The following is a 17,242-nucleotide window of genomic DNA, read 5'->3' on the forward strand; positions in this document are numbered from 1 at the left end:
CGCCCAATGTCTTCCCTGCCTCTGAGTTAATGCCAGCACTGCTTCCAGAGCACCCAACTTTATGGCTTCCTCCAAATTCCAGCCTGTTCTGAGGTCACAGGGAGGGGGGGAAGAGACATCTTTGAAATGGGGAAGTGGACAGCAAGAAAGGGAGAAGGAATGAGGAAATTGATGGAAATAAAATGGGAGCTAAGGGAAGGAACAACAGAGAGAAGGCTGAAATCCAGAGGAGGGAAAGAATTGGAAATTGGGAGTGGTGATTTTGAGGGAGGAGAAGAGACAGCATTTTGGAATGGAGGAAGAACAAGGTTTCCAGCATTAATTGAAGAGGAGTCTTGGCAAGACCTTCCAGAGAGGGGAGAGGCTGAAATACTAAACTCGCGCAGGGAAGAGTAGAAATGGAAAGTTAGCTTAATTAGATTGACAAAAGCAAAAAATCCCGCCGTGGATCCATTAGCAATCGGGGAATGCAGCTTATTAGGAATTGGGAGTGTTATCCCATTATCTATGACTCTATAACACAGAATATCATCGTTGTTTGTGGGATCTTGCTATGCACCAATGAGCTCATCCTTTTCCCAAGATCGCAGCCAAGGTCACACTTCAGACAAACCCCAGGATGTCCTTGCATTTTTTCAAAATCAATGACTTAGTGACTTTTGGCTGAAGAATAATGACCAGGATCTTCAGTTGAAATTTCTTGTTGTTCCTTGAACAGTACCTTCGAACGATATATCCCCCCGAGATGGCAATTCCCACAGCAGACCACACTGAACACTCAGCTAAGGCCAGATGTAAAATCCCCTAGAATTGAGGCTGGAACCTGATTTTTAAACCATTGAACAACTCTGCCTTTCATTGACATATGTTCATGCCAAGTACATGCTAAAAACTCTAACAATTAGTTTATTTCGAATTTTAAAATTGAGCACTTCTGTGTCTATGTAAGCCTCGCTTTCAAAGTCATTCTAAATCCGGCCGAAATAACTCTTCTGTCTTCACCAGTACCAAAACAATTGAATGCCTATATGGACGCACGTGAAGTCAAAATATTGCAGAGAAAACCGAACAATCCGATTTTTCAAAGGAGAAATGACATTGTGCATCACTCTGCCATTGTACTGAGCAAAGGTGCAGTGGAAATGGCTTTGCATTCTGAAGTATCTCAAATGTCAAGCAAGATGCGCATTGCCAAATGCCACCAAGTACCCAAATAGCTTCCTTCATTTCAGTGCTAACGTCACAGGATAAAGTGCATTTGGGGGTGGGGGACTAATGGGAATTTCAATGTCAGTTTGCGACTGCTAAATGCGGCCATTGTGTGCGTTCAAAAAATACATCAAGGAACAAAGGAAGGCGAGTGAGCAGAAAGGATCGCGAGCGGTCACCCGTCAGGCTGTGGCCTCAGTTATATTTGTCTGAACGCCTGTTGGAATCATTTGCAGGCACTTGAATGCCAACGAGTTTTGCTGTGTGGTTGGAAACATTTGAAAGTCTGCGGTGCAGGCATTAAGGCACAGACAGACATTTCCAAGGCTGCACAGTAGAAACTCACAGGGAGTCTTCCTGGAGCAAAGGAATAACATAACCCCGAAGGATTTTTGTCGTTGCTGTAGGCTGGTGAAAACTGACATCCTTTTGACCTGATTGGAAGGTGCTCTGCTCCTCTCGGCAGTGAATTCGCTTCAGTTGTCACACACGGGTCGCGATGAACACGCCGCCGAGGAAGAACTCAAGCACGTTGGTGCACTCTTTGGCCAAAGTGTTTGACTCCAATGCCATGCAGAACCAAGGGCCTCCAGTCATCACGGGGCCCTCCACCAGGCTGTCGGAGAGCACTCGGGCTACCTCCGGGGATGCTCTCAGTGTGATGGACATTAAACTCGAGTCGTTAAGCCAAACGGTGGAGAAACTCCTCGGCTTCCAGGAGAAGGTCGTCCAGAAGTTGGACGGCATCACTCAAGACGTTGACAAGATTGGACGGAAGGTGGAAATGCTGACCGCCGACAGAGGGGAGGCAGTGGCAAAGGTCAGCATCCCCCGTGAAGGCGAACACAAAAGTGCGAGTGTTCCCGCCGACCTTTCCGATCTGTTGTCCAAGTTGACCCAGAGCTCCAGGGAACAGACCAAGAAGATGGACGGAATCGAGAGCATGCTGGTCGGAGTACAGCAAGTCATCAACTACATCGGAGAGACCTTGAAAAATTCCAGAATCGCTGAGTTTATTCTCAAAGGCCAATTCGCGTCAAGGGGGAGAGGCGGTGATCCGCAGCGACCCTTCAGAAAGGGAATCGCCTCACAAAAGTTGGCATTAAGAAGGAAAAGAGAGAAGGTAACTTTGTACACACCTGCAGCAATATTAAACGCACCGTCCAACCACTTATTTCCAATCCTACTGTTTGCGCTCCAAAAAGCTCATACTTATTGTAAGGCAGGCCTCAGTGCCTGACGTTAGGTGCTAATGCCTTGGGGTTTTTTTAAACATCCCTTACTAGGGGGTTATAGGTGCTATGTCTTTCAGTGGGATTTTGGCCACAAGGCTTTGGTACAAAGTTAAAAATCGCACAACACCAGGTTAAAGTCCAACAGGTTTAATTGGAAGCACACTAGCTTTTGGAGCGCTGAACCACCTGATGAAGGAGCAGCGCTCCGACAGCTAGTGCTTCCAATTAAACCTGTTGGACTATAACCTGGTGTTGTGTGATTTTTAACTTTGTACACCCCAGTCCAACACCGGCGTCTCCGAATTACGATTTTAGTACTAATTGCTGATTTCACAATTCCAACTTGTCTGAATCGAGGCACTGAAGTGAGACAGCGATACGTTTGCTCTCAAAAGCGGATCAAAATTAATGTTTGTAGAGCAAATGGCAGTGGAGTGTTTAAAGATGACACGGGGCAACATGGCTCCTACTTCAAGAGAAAGGACGTGTGGGCTCTTCGATGTAGCATTGGAGTTACTGATGAAGGCGGTCCAGATTGAGGCTTTGAGGGATGCCCAGTACTGGATTTGAGGTGAAAGAGTCCACTTCATCCTCCAAAACCCTCCCATCCCTCTCCTTGCTGCTCTGTATCTCCGTCTATAGTGAGAATCATCTATGGACTAGCTCATTGAGTACATCAAATTCAGAAGCATTAAAACATTTGCCTTTTTCAATGTGCATGATCATTATTTGATTTATTAATTTGGAGCAATGCTCCATAAATTGGTCCCACATCAAAATCACCAAAAAAAAACTGCAGATGCTGGAAACCTGAAACAAAAACAGCAATTACTGGAGAAATTCAGCAGGTCTGGCAGCATCTGTGGACAGAAAGCAGAGTTAACATTTGGTCACTGGACTTGAAACCACCTGCGAAATTTCCCCAGCTATTTCTGTTCCTATTCCAAAGTCACCCATGTTGCTTCCATCATGTTTTTTCCATTGCTGCCAATAGCTATAAATAGAGAGATTTAATCTTTTGAAACTTACTGCTCAAAGAAGTGTTGGGTTTGTGACTTTTGTTGTGCTTTATTGGTCTGTATTTTGAATAATTTTCGACTTGTGAGTAGTTTTTAGTTGTCAGCTGCACATTTCACTTGTAGCAAATCAAGTAGTTACCATGGGAACTCTTTCAACTATGTTTATCTACATTTCAAAAGACCAGGCAGAAAACACCAGGGTGTGTGTGTGGGGGGGGGGGGGGGGGTCATGGGAGCAAAGGCCTGGGTATTTAGATCGGAGATGAAGAATGGGAAGATGTGTGGAAGGAGCTCTCTTCTACGACTTCCAGAAGAACAGAAAATCCAACTGAAGGTTATCTACCAAAACATGCCACACCTCACAGACTGCACCAAAGAATGACTGCTGAGATCTATAGTAATATCACACACACACACCATGGTAGCAGGGGTCAGCTGCTCAACCACACAGCTTCTTCCTTGTCTTTCCAGTTTGGTAACGTGCCTGTTATTTTGGTTGCCCTGGAGCCTCCTCCCGCCGCCACCCCCACCGTGTATCTCAATCCCGGCTCCATCTCGGCTGGCGGTGTCAGAAGGTGAGTGAGGACCTCATGGGAGCCCGGACCCGTCAGTGGAGATGAGGGACCCGTGTAGCGTGACCGTCCCCCAGCTCGGAGCTGGCGCAGACACGGAAGCGATGCTGACCATAGCTGCAGATAAGGAGCACATCGCCAGGAGCCCGGGGGGAAAATGTCACACAGCGGCGGAGCAGGGAGGGTAGAGTCTATGGAGAGGGAAAGGTGAACTCTTGAAGCAGTTTCAGTTTTCAGTAATGTCAATTCAATGTTAATTTATTCAGTATTTTACTATTTATTCTGTAGTCCAAGATTGTGCCGGAACGTGGTTACATTATCTATTTTTCACTGCTCCTAGGTACAGGTGACAATATATTAAATAAATAAACTCCAGACCTGTTTTGTGTCCAGCTGTCATAAGCATCAATCGACACAAGGTACAAATAACATCTTCCACATGTTTATTTTAGCTTCATAGCCCATTGACCATGGAGTTCCCATCAGAGAGATTGTCAACTGAAATCAGTGAGATCATCTGGACGGTTTTCCGAACTGATCAGACTCTTTCAATGTGGAAACGTTACCCATCGTTGCTAAATATTTTCGACATCCATCACCGTTGATAACTCTGTTTTTATGTGTCTTAAGGCCTTGGGGTAGCCCTTGAACTGTCAGCTTTTGGAGCACTTTGCTTCTGTGAATTTGCTTGACTTTTCTTAGATTCATGTTGTGAAACTCATTTTGATAATAGCAGGGTCCTTGATAACTTCTTAATCAACTGATTCCTAACACCATCACTAAGGGTCTTTGTGCTCACTGCTGGTGAAATTTAATCTACAGCAGTGGGAGGCTGTGCCAAGTACTGGATTAGTGGTGCTGGAAAAGCACAGCAGTTCAGGCAGCATCCAAGGAGCTCTGAAATCGACGTTTCGGGCAAAAGCCGTTCATCATGCTGTGCCAAGTATCCAGCCTAATATGTTTCACAGGGTTTGCTGGTGTCTGATCAAAGAGTGGGGGCAGGGAATGAGAGGGAGAGCGGAAGATTTGACATCTTTGCCTCCTGTGCTCTCAGAAGTTTCTCTCCTGACCAGATCATACCATTCTTACATTTGTTCTCCCCATTGTCATGTCCACTCTAGCTCCCCCAATATTCTGCCTATTCCCCGCCACCCACACACACACCCCACCCCCAACCTTATTGGGGCCTGCTTGCCTGGCTTCAGCAAGATTCCAGACTTACCTTGAAAACTTGGAATAATGAGAGTTGATTGATTTCATTTACACATACTAAATTCTTACAGGAAACCACAGTAGAAAAGCTGCTTCCCCTGACTGGGTGGTATAGAACTAGGGAATTGAGTCTCAGAATGAGGAACAGGTCATTTAGGACTGAGATGAGGAGGCACTGAGTGGGTGATGAATCTCTGGAATTCTCTGCCCAGAGGCTGTGGAGGCTTAGTCACTGAGTAGGTCCAACACTGATATTAATAGATTTCTACATATTAAAAACATCAAAAGATAAATAGATAGTGGATGTAGGTTTGCTCGCTGAACTGGAAAGTTGGTTTTTAGACGTTTCATCAGCGTACTAGGTAACATCTTCAGTGAGCCTCCGAATGAAATACTTGAGTTAGTAATGTCATTTCCCGTGGTGACACCAAGGAAACTCAAACATATAAATAGAAAGCGGGCTACACCACCAGTGCTTTATCCGGAGGCAAACCTACATCAGCGAGCAAACCTACATCCAGAACCTCAACCTCAGCTACAAATCTTCTCATAACCCACTATAAATAGATAGTACAGCTAAAATGGTTTTAAAGTAGAAGCTCATCCGTGATCTTATTACTTAGTAGAGATAGCTCAAAAGGCTGAATGGCTGACTCCTACCCCTGCTACTTATGTTCTGATATTTGTATATTCTCCTTAGTTTAACTTAGGGTCATTCATGGATGTATTATTTAAACTGCAGTAGCAGTTTTTGCTGTAGTATTTGTACAATGCCTATATTATAACAACAGACCAACATTATTGTCTTTTTTTAATTGACGTTACATTACAAGAACAGATCATGAAAGAGCAAGCTGCTGCTCCCTTGCCAAGTCTCCATCTTGGATAAGAGCCAGCTTTGGAACTTTGCACCTGTGCATCCTGATCTCTTGTATTAGTTCCCGTAAGTGTATGTGTTCGTTGTCAAATGTGAGATATTGACTGTTGCATTTGACAAGAACAGAAGAGTGTGAACCCAGCAGAACCGAAATGTGGATTTCTTGGCCTCTGTATTTTACAGCATTCTCACAAAGTGAGTCTCCTTGTTGTCATCATAGAATTCTCAATGGACATTAGAAGGAAGCCTTCCGTAGCATTCCCAGGATAAAAACCTTTGTGAATATACCTTGGTGGTATAAAAATAATCCACAGAATAATGAAGCAACAAACATTAACTTTAACATATTCAATCTAAAAGCAGAAGCTCAGTAACATTTGGTTTAATCCACAGTCAACAGACCAAAAATGCTATATTAAAATTAATCTTTCCTTTTACAGGGGCACTTTGTTCCCTCTAACCATCTTTGGCCCAATTTACAGAGGCACTCCTACCCTTCCTGAATTCACAAGAACACTACCTGTCTCTCACCATCTCCCACCAACTTAACAGGAAACTACCTCTTCAACCACTTCCTGTTGATAGTCTCTCAATCAGTCTCCTCAAAAAATGCGAGGCTTTGTGTTCTTACTACAATTCTTGCCCCTTAATTCCTGCTTTGTTCCTCATTTCAAGTTAGTTATTTTCACCTACTCCTTTTCCTCACTCATTCCTTTCCCTTTCAGCCCCCTCTTCCAGTTTCTACATGCATTGTTCACCTCTTACTCAGTTACCAATACCTACAGACAGCCTTCACCCCATTTCATCTCTTGATCTCAGGTTATATTGGCATGTTTTATCTCTTCCGTCATTCCTTCCCTGTTTACTTGCAACTTTCACTCCGCCTCTTCCTCTCAAGTTTCCACTGCTGTGCTCCTTCCCTATTATTCCATGTGCTGATCCAATCACTGTCGCTCTGGAGTTGAATTGCAGATGCAGGGAAGACTGCTCACAATAGTTCATGATCTGGGAAAGGAAAACAGTATAGCCACTTCTGATTCCTGCCCAGTACAGCAAGATGATTGCCAAAAAGAGTATGATCACCACTTGATCAAAGTGCTGAGATGTCAACTCTCACCTAAATGTATCCCAGTCTTGATCAATGACAGCTGAAGGACGAAAATTGCTAAGAGAGAAAATAAAAAACACAATTTTGTTTTATTATTTTGCAACAAATTTGCTCCAAATCTGTTATTGAGGAGATTAGTTCAATGGAAACTCCTGAAAACAAACTCTAGTCAAAGAGCTTTAAATATTCCATTTCTTTTACATCCAATGAAAGAAAGTGAACATTTGTTTTTAATTAAAGGAGTATTGCTTCATTAACATTAGGTGGTTAAATGAAGGAGATGGCTTTGAACCAGAAACCAACTCCAGTCTATTCCTTCTTAAAGTATATTAACTAACGATTAGAGAGAATCTATGAATTGCTTAAAACTGCATCTGATGTGAAAATGACTCAAAGTTCTGCCAGAAGGTTTGAGCGCACATATTGAATTACCGATGGAGTATTGTGAACTTTATTATTTTTAGCAATGACCATCTGTTCCATTCACTACTTGTTCTGTCGTTCTCTGTCAGTATTGATTGACCTTTTCCCGTTTAATGCATCATTAAAAACTGTATTGTGGACAGACTGTGCCATGAAAGAGATGATGCTGACCTTACACTCAAAGATTAACCAATGTTGGATCCAATAACAAAATCTTCCCAGCTCCTAAATGACATGGACTTTGGTGAGAAAGTTGGGAATATTGGGTGAGATCAGCAACAATAAGATTCGAAAACAAAAGTCCCCCTCTTCAAACATGTTGAACAGTGAGACAAGAATTGCACTAGTGAATAGCAAGGGGCTTACATGCATGCGTGCATTAACATTCGTATCATTATCACTTAATCTGACCTCATTGATGGGCTGTTGCCCATTCTCCCACCCAATTGATAGAAATTACATGTTGACAAGTCCCAACGTGACAGTCAGAGCAATTATCTGGCTATTCCAGCTCGTCACTTGTTCCTGCGGCCCTACATCTTGGGGACACCCGGCAACAATTACTCCATGTGCAGTACAGGTGGGTGCAGGCAGAGATAGAAGGAGTGTGAAGTAAAAAAGAGAAGATGGTGGCACTTACCCTGGAACTGTGGCAAAGGTCCTGTTGATCTTCTTTCTGCATTGCTGTGCATTCCTTTGAATCAGGTATCAACCTCGGGGCAGGCTTGTAGGATCCAATGGTGTGATCTCCTCGACCTAATTGAAGAAGACCACCTAATGGAAGATGTACCATCCCATCCACCATGACCTCCAAGAACCTGTTGGCAAAGCAGGGTGCCAATTTCTTTCTGTCTGCCATGTCTTGGGTATTTCACACAAACTGTGCAGGGCAGCTTTGGACTGATTGTGCTTGACCTTATGCACAACGGCATTTTAAATGTGGCACCAGTCCTGGGATTCCAAAAAGGCCCAGCAGTGGTGGGTACTTAAAACTTGTGAGAGGGGAAATGAACTGAGTGGGGGCCAGAAAGGCTGGGTGCGTAGGTAAGGTTTCTTGAGTTCCAGAAAAATGCAGAAAATCTCGCTAAGGCTCATGAAGAGGAACCCTTCATGAAATTCACTAAAATTGACACTTTGCTGGTTTGTAATACAGTTCAGTCCCAAATTTCAGTAAAAACTTTTAGAATGAATGTAGATGGTTAAACTGCTAAGGGATAGTTCTGACTTTGATATCATTACTTGTTAGTTAATTATAGGATGATCAATATTTTAGAGGTGCTTCCTTCTTCATCTCCAGATTGTGTCAATGAAGGGCGTACATACCCAGATTATGACTGGCAGTTTATACTGCAGTTGGAATACTTATCCAGTGCAGCTGTAAGTGCCAACTCTATAAATCACTAAATATTGTTCGGAACCACAAGTAATTACATAACCTGGGGCAGATCCATTGTTTTCGCACTACAATGTAATGATGTACAGAACAAGAACAGTCTATTTAGGCAATTATAGTTTGTACTTCTTGTATTTAAACTTACCAAACCTTAATTAATTTGATTCTATGACCATATCTGTAGCTCATTTAAACAGTTATCATCTTTTGAATAAAGATATTACCTAATATCTATTTTAGCATCCGTGGTTTTATTCTACTGAACTTATAGTTATGTAGTAGATTCATTGTATGAATACATTTAATACATTGTATAATTTAATAGTAAGTCAGCCCATAATTTTGTTCTATCATGACTACAAAGCTCTAATTTATCTTTATTTTCCTTTCATCTTGCACGTGGGTGGGGGGGTCATTTTTTTATAATGCTTGTAGTGATTGTAACAAGTCCAGCCAAGTGGACCTTGTAGAATATGAGTTCCCTGATTGGGGCTATTAATCTGGCAGATACAAATAGGAGTGTGAGACATCCTGACACTCTGAGATCTGGCTGTGAGTAAGCTGGATCAGTGTCAAGGACCTTCCATATTTAAATAAAGGGTGACTTGGTAATGGGATACTGGCCTCTGTGATGTTAATTCAGTGGTGACGAGAGTAAAGCATGCTCCTGAAGAAATTTGCTCACATCAGTCCTCTTTGAGTTGGGTAAGCATTTCTGGCATCATGCCATTATTTGGGAAGCTTAACTCGTTTGATCCTACCTTTGAAGACTGAAAGAACTTATGTAGAAAGAACGTGTTATTTTTCCAAGCAAATGACATTGGGGCAGATGAAAAGCAATCAGTAATTCTTCTGACATTTTGTGGACCCGCAGCTTTCTCGGTTACTAGGAGCCTAACTTTCCCTGAGCGCCAGATATGAAAACCTTTTAAAAGTTGACTAATTTAATTGATGAATATTATGACCCCCAAGCCTCCTCTCATTCTGAGATACTATCATTTTTACTCGGCAGTTCAAGAACCAGGGGAATATGTCTCAGGATTTCTGACTAGGTTAAAGTGACTGGCTGAGGCATGTGATTTTGTTTCAACCATAAGTGAGATGCGGAGAGACCAGTTGGTATGTGGGATTAATGATGTAACCATGCAAAAGCACCTACTAGCTAAAACCCACCTGGACTTCAAACAGGCACTACAACTAACTTTATCATTGGAAAATGTGTCAAGTGGAACATATGAATTGCAGTGCCCGATGGAAGTGGGCACCCTCGCCAGTCCGACTGATCTTCAGGAACACCACTTGAGTGAAGGCAGTTGCATAACCTCGCTCAGGACATATCCTGAACAGAGAGACTCTTATTCAGTCCACAGCAAACCCCCAAAATAATGCCATTCCTTGGCCAAACAGTTAAAACTTTCTTCAGGATCCATGCAGGCAAGTCATTGTAGTTGCTGCTGGTATGCAGGCATGAGACAGCTAAAACGTCTTATTAGATCTAAATTGAGTAAGAGAATTAATAGGTCAGTATCCAGGAAATTGCACACCCTGGAAAGCCCACCTACATTTGTGTTGGGACAGTTAAATTGCTTAGCAACATCCAAATCAGAACCAATCAAAATAAAACATCTGGTTAAATGGTCACCTGGTTCTAATGGAGGTCGATACCAGTGTAACTATTTTAGTGATCGCAGAATCAGTCCTTAACAAAATTCATTCTGGATTCCAGTCTTTAAGTTTGCACAATATCTTGGCTAGACTGAGAACATTTACTGGGGAACAATCAGTATGACCGGTGCTACCTGTTCCATAAACTGGACTAGTTTCATGATCCCTTCACTTTCCACAGGTGGGTATATGCCTTAGAAGGGACCCCTAGTGAACTATTTGGGCTACAGAGTCAGGGTACAACTTTGATTCCAGTCTCTCGTGAGAAGTAGATTGATTCAAAATGTTTTGATTACAAAATGGCTGCCTGATAATTAAATATCAATAAGTTTGTCAGGAACGTCTAGGGACTATCAAAGGAGCCAAGTCCACATTACATGTTGACAAGAAAGCAATTCCATGATTCTGCAAGGCACACCCAGTGCCATTTGCCTTTCAGGCAAAAGTCGAGGCAGAAATCAGGAGACAGGAAAGCAAAAGAATCGTGAAACCAATCCAGTTTATGGAACAGGCAGCACCAGTCATACTGATTGTGAAGCCCGACTGGTCAGTTCGCCTTTGTGGATATTTTAAACAAACGATTAACTGCTTTTCGCAGTTGGGAATATACCCAATGCCTTGAATAGAGGATTTATGTGTAAAGCTAGTTGTGGGGCTATCCTTCACGAAGCTGGACATGAGCTGTATGTACTTGTAATTGCACTTCGATGAGGATTCTCATCTGTATACTCCAATTAATACTCATAAGAGTTTGCAACAATATCGGAGACTGCCATTTGAGTATTGTCAGCCTGTGCAATTTTTCAGCTGACGATGGAGAACATTTTGCAAGGTCTATCCCTGGTTGCCATTTATCTAGATGATGAGCTACTAACAGGGAAGACCAATAAGGAGCATTTAGAGAAATTAGTCATAGGCTTTAGACATTTCTCACAGGTGGGCTTCCGCCTTAGAATGGACCCCAGGTGACCTACTTGGGCGACAGAATCGACAAGACCGGGAAGATAAAGTGAGAGGTAATCAAATGTGCCCCTGCTCCCACGTCTGTACGAGAGCTTTGGTCTTTTCTTGAGCTGGTGAATTATTACAGAAAGTTCAAAAGTAACCTAGCATCCATCCAGGCACTTTTGCATTTACTCCTAAAAGAAGAGTCGACCTTGAAAATGGTTGCGCAGGCAAGCCATAGTTTTTAGGGAAGTGATAAAACAACCAACACCAAACCGTCCTGGTATCCATTTGATTATAGGACCATCCCTCATGCAATTATAGGGATAACTCCAGCAGAGTTGTTGATGGAGAGAAGACTCTGCTCCAGGTTAAATCTGATCTTCCCTGAAAGTGAAGTTTCTGGCAGGGGGAGACGATTAAATGGCACTAGGAATGTCAGTGCAAGTCACAAGACTCTGCTAAGGGAGAGAGACCGTTTACTTCAGGGGGCAAAGTTTGATGCAGGAACCACAGAGGTGACCCTGCATGGGTTTGAAGCATTGCCAACGTGCGGTCAGGTCCAGAGACGTTTAAAGTTCGTGTAGGTGAGACAGTCCTGAGCAAGCACGTGGACCATATGAAAGTGGTGAACTCACAAACCAGGCAGTAGCAAACCATGCTCGGCTCCTCAGAACAGTCGGAAAGGTTGACGAAACCCAAGGGTTCTCCCTCTCCATCAAGCGCTGAGGCGACCTCAGAGTATGAGATGGACATGGCGGATGTCACCGCCTCAATGCCTTTGCCACCTGAAGAAGAGAATAAATTTCTTCCGAAACTCTCAGGGTACAAGAGATGAACAGATGTGTATTACGTGCCATCTGTAACAGAGGCAGGGTTGGACGAACCTGACCTGTGTTAAAACCCTCCACGAGGGGCTACAAAAACATATGAACTGGCCTATGTCTTTGGACTCAGAGGAGAGGAATGTAATGATTGTAATGAACTGATCCAGGTTAACAGCCCCAATCACGGAGCCCTGGCTGACAGATAAAAACAGGCATGTCAGACATCCTGTTCACTCTGAGAGCTGGCTCTGAGGGAGCTAAATCAGCGTCAAGGACTTTCCCCATATAAAGAAAGGGTGACTTGGCAACAGGCTACCAGCCTCTGTGGAGTTACTTCACTGCTCTGCGTATATACATTCTTGTGCACGAAGGGAGTACCCAGCTTGAATAACTTCTAGAAGCAGATGGAAAATTATGACTGGATTTATTTGCATGCACAATAATACTTAACTGAAGTTTCTTGGTCTTTTTTTGCTGAGCTTGGCAATTTTACTCCAGTCTAAAATCCCTGTTGTAAATGGTACTCAGTGTTAAAGCAGCAAAAATCCACCTGAATGGCACTGAGCCATATTTCCCGGCCCCCAGTGTCAGTCTGCTCCTGCAGTGCCTACCCTAGTCGTTGGAACATCTACCAGTACCAAGGTGTGGTCTCTATCACAATTGACAGTTTAGCTTTGATCATCTAACTTCCATTTGCACATTCCTAGTTAATAATTGAAGGTTGGAACTACCTGTTATTACAACAAAAACTTGTCTTTACCTGCCTTCAGAAACTTTTGCAATCCTGTTGTTGACCCAACTCTGAGAGTTTTTTTTCATCTAGCCAAATCCTTTAACCTTTAAAATCCCCCAAGATATTGTCTCAAGTGCCTTCTGTCCTTTTTTCTATTATAACAATATTTTCTCAACAATCTAAAGCCCTGCATATTAAATTCATTCCCATTTCTTGGCATAAACCTTCTTTAGTTAGTGTGAAATCAAATTTTCCTTACATAAACTTTCAATTATCCACATATTTTTCAAGCATTCTATATCTGATGCTTCTAGCAGTCAGTGAAAAGAATTAATCCCCATCTTTAATTTAACCTTGCCTTTTTAGCCACAAGAGACACTTAGTCATTATAATTATTATATTTAATTTCTGCTATATTATGTTACCCAGCAGTGTTCTCCAAATCCTGTTTTTCCTCTCAATTTATATAATTTAAAACATTCTGAATTCATTCCTCAGCAATGGCACCAGAAATGGCTGACACTACTTTAGAAGGACAAGGGCAACAGTGCCTGGGAACACATTGCAAATTCCAACTGTTCGCCTCCAACACACACCGTTATGATTTGGAATTGTATTACTGTTCCTTCATTGTCACTGGGTCAAAATCCTAGAAATCCCTAACAGTACCATGAATCTACCTACACTTCAAGGGCTGCAGTAGTTCAGAAAGCAGCTCATGATCATCTTCTCCAGGGTAACAAGGCATGGGCAATAAATACTGGCCTAACTAGCAATGCCCGTATCACATGATGAATGAAAAACAGACATTCACGCTCGGGTTGGGAAGAGAACGCAATATAAATATGTTCACCATTACTTGTTGCTAAATACATTTTCCTACATTTAATAATTGATGTATGAAAGTGAAAAACATAGGCTGATATGTTAATAGATGCTTTGCTGTGCTTAATTTAGATGGATATTGTTAGGTGAAAGGAATTGTTACTTCTATGTAATCAGCATTGCTTTGTGCTGAATTTTATTGCCAAACATTGGCTACAGTGTATCGCAACACCTCTCACCTTGATGAACACAAAGTTCAGGCAAAATAGCTGACTAAGAACTTTAGGAGCCTGGAGCAACCTTGTGATGATGTCATGGCACTGCACATTACTGAGCATAAATAAGACAACATGGATGGAGTTAAAATGGACCATTACACTATCCCACACAAAACTACACTATGCTACACTAGAACTTTAAAACAACTCAAGAGCACATGATCATGAACACACAAAGGAAGATCAATCCTTATATAGTTAATTATAAGATCAGAATGTGGCATATCTCTGATTACCATGTGTTAAATACTTATATATAATAAATAGTGTTACTTTGAAGTCTAAGCCTGATCAAAGTTCTTGACTTTGCCTTCTTATTACCCAGTCAGTCTTGAAACCAAACTCAGTCGTGGCATCAAACCCCACTCTTTCTTCTTCTGCTTCAGGTTTTTAGAGATTTATCTTACTTGTCAAAGATCAAAATGGATTACCAAGTGAGAAAATTTAGGAATGTTGCAATTCTAAGGTCTACTGTAAAGTGTACATGAAATTTAATTACCTCCTACTATTGTGCAGGTGAAAGATCAGCAGTCTGGTGATGTGAAAGGAAAGCAAAATCTAAATATTGAAGAAATTAAATCCCAACAGAAGAAAAAGCCTCCAGATTCAACAGGTATGCAAAAAAAGTCTTGTTAGTGCAGTACAGTGCACATGCAAAGAATATTCGGTTTAATATCTCCATCTTGTTTTCCTAGCAATATTTGATCAGGAGGATGGAGATATTTTCCGTGATCAAAAGATTGACAAGTTAAATAAAGAAAATGCGAACAACACAAGTCTCTTTGAGGATCCGAACAATATCAGAAGCCAAGCAAAACACAAAAGTGTTGCAAAACTAAAAGGAAAGCCATTTGAGAAAGACATAGGTGTCTATGGGCCTCAATCTACCAGCTCGGCAGAAGGTACCTCCTCAGTTATAGCTCCAGAGATTACTGAAGCTATTTTAGACAGTTATGGTGGTAATGAAAATAAGGAAGACACAGCAGTAAAGGAACAATGTGACATTAAGCCTGGGAAGAGTTTTAGCTGTGCAGAAACCCAAACAGGGATCAACAGACAAAATGATGAAAGGACAGAGAAGAACAATGTTATGTATGACAAAATTGTAGACAATAGGTCCCTGGAAAATGTGCGAACAAAGGAGGATAATGGAAATATTAATAAAGAGTTAATGAGTGAATCAGAGTCAGATGGAAGAAAGGAGAATGTAATAAATGAAGAAAATGAAGAAACGGAAAACAAGTGCATAAAAGATGATGGAAGCAATGAAGAGGTCAAGGGCACCAGTCTTGAAAGCACAAACTCAGAGTTTACTATTGCTGAGAGATCCAAAGTGAAGGACATAGTGTCACAGGTAGATGAACTACCTGAGGATCAGGAAATTGTTTGTCATGGCAAAAATTGCACAGTCTTGCTAAACAGGTAAGAGGCTTTCTTATATCCGGTTATCTATTAGCATGTATATTTTAAGAAATGATATTTCCAGTGAATAATTTGAAAGAATTGTAAAATCTCACAACCAGACTAATATAATTAGTGGAGCAAGATACTCTGAAAGGGAGGTATTACTTTCATGTTGAGATATTTCTCCATACATTTTTCCTTACCTGAAAAGAAACATTCCATATTTTTAAGATGAGAAAGTAAAGACCTGGTTCCTCAAACCAGGAAAAAAGCCATTTCCAAAAGGAGACCATGGTATAGAAACATAGAGTATAGGAGCAGCAATAGGCCATTCGACTCCTTGAGCCTATTCTGCCCATTCAATATAATCATGGTTGATCATTGAGCTTAAAACCCTAATCCCAACTTCCCCCACTTATCCCTTCATCCCTTTCACCACAAAAGCTGTATCTACCTCCTTCTTCAAAACATATAATGTTTTGGCTTCAACCAATAGTGAATTCCACAGGCTCACCACTTTCTGGGTGACGAAATGTCTCCTTATCTCAGTCTTAAAGGTTTATCCCCTATCCTTAAACTATGATCCATGGGTTCTGGTATCCCCCACCATTGGGAACATCCTTCCTTCATCTAACCTGTCCTGCTAGAATTCTGTAGGTTTCTATGAGTTTCCCCATCATTCTTCTGAACTCCAGGTAACATAATCCGAATCAAGTAATCTCTCCTCATTCGATCTACCATCCCAGAAATGAATTGGTAAATCCAAGCCTTCACTGCACTCCCTATATAGCAAGATCATCCTTCCTTAGATAAGGAAACTGCACACAATATTACAGATGCGTTATCACCAATGCCCTGTATAATTGCAGTAAAACATCCTTGTTCCTGTATTTAGATCCTCTCACTATGAGGACCAGCACGCGGTTTGCCTTTGCTGCCTGCTGTACCTGCATGGTTACTTAGAGTGACTGAAGCACAAGGACACTTAGGTCTTGTTGTACGTTCTCCTCTTTCAGTTTCCAGCCATTCAAATAATAATCTCTAAGTTACAGATAGCTCTCAGACTCTTATCTAATTGGAAAAAAGTACTTCTCATATACAGAATGTTTTGCTTCATTCTGGAAACAGGTTAACAAAATCTAATTGTTTTCAACTGATGGCTCAATGAGGGTAAAATAATTAAGATAACATCAGTGGTGATCAGCTATCTTAGTACATTGATGATTATTCAGTTGTAACTAACACTAAGTTTTATTAAGCATAATGTATCTCTACCGAGAGAATTTGAGAACAAGTCATTGCAGGCTCTATTTAGAGGAAAGGAATTAAATGCTTTTTAATTTTTTTCTAGGAAAATAACCTTTTGACCCTCAACCAGATAGGGAGATAAATTTGTACTCTTATATACCACAGAGAGTCAAGGTTAATAGGTAACACTAAATAGAGAGTAATCACTACATCCTCTGACTCATCTATTTAGAGAATAGGTTTAAACAGTGAGCTACAACACAAAAAAA

General features: G+C 41.6%; 1 protein-coding gene across 8 annotated transcripts in view; it reads left to right on the forward strand.

Annotated features, from left to right (window-relative positions):
• Positions 1-17,242, forward strand: part of LOC122564466 (uncharacterized) — a 188,334-nt gene that overhangs the window by 126,807 nt on the left and 44,285 nt on the right. For 2 of the 8 annotated variants that reach the window (XM_043719396.2, XM_087978536.1), the window contains exons 1-3: positions 1,208-2,332; positions 14,838-14,934; positions 15,017-15,743. In XM_043719396.2, coding sequence (XP_043575331.2) covers positions 1,709-2,332; positions 14,838-14,934; positions 15,017-15,743 — 1,448 coding nt within the window. In that variant the 5' untranslated portion in view covers positions 1,208-1,708. Of the gene's footprint in view, positions 1-876; positions 2,333-14,837; positions 14,935-15,016; positions 15,744-17,242 lie in introns of those variants that run through there. The other 6 variants (XM_043719397.2, XM_043719398.2, XM_087978535.1 and 3 more) reach the window with 5 other exon arrangements.

Source organism: Chiloscyllium plagiosum, unplaced genomic scaffold (genome assembly GCF_037043375.1).
Source record: "Chiloscyllium plagiosum isolate Xiang-an unplaced genomic scaffold, Cpla_swu_hap1 HiC_scaffold_34, whole genome shotgun sequence".
Classification (NCBI taxonomy): domain Eukaryota; kingdom Metazoa; phylum Chordata; class Chondrichthyes; order Orectolobiformes; family Hemiscylliidae; genus Chiloscyllium; species Chiloscyllium plagiosum.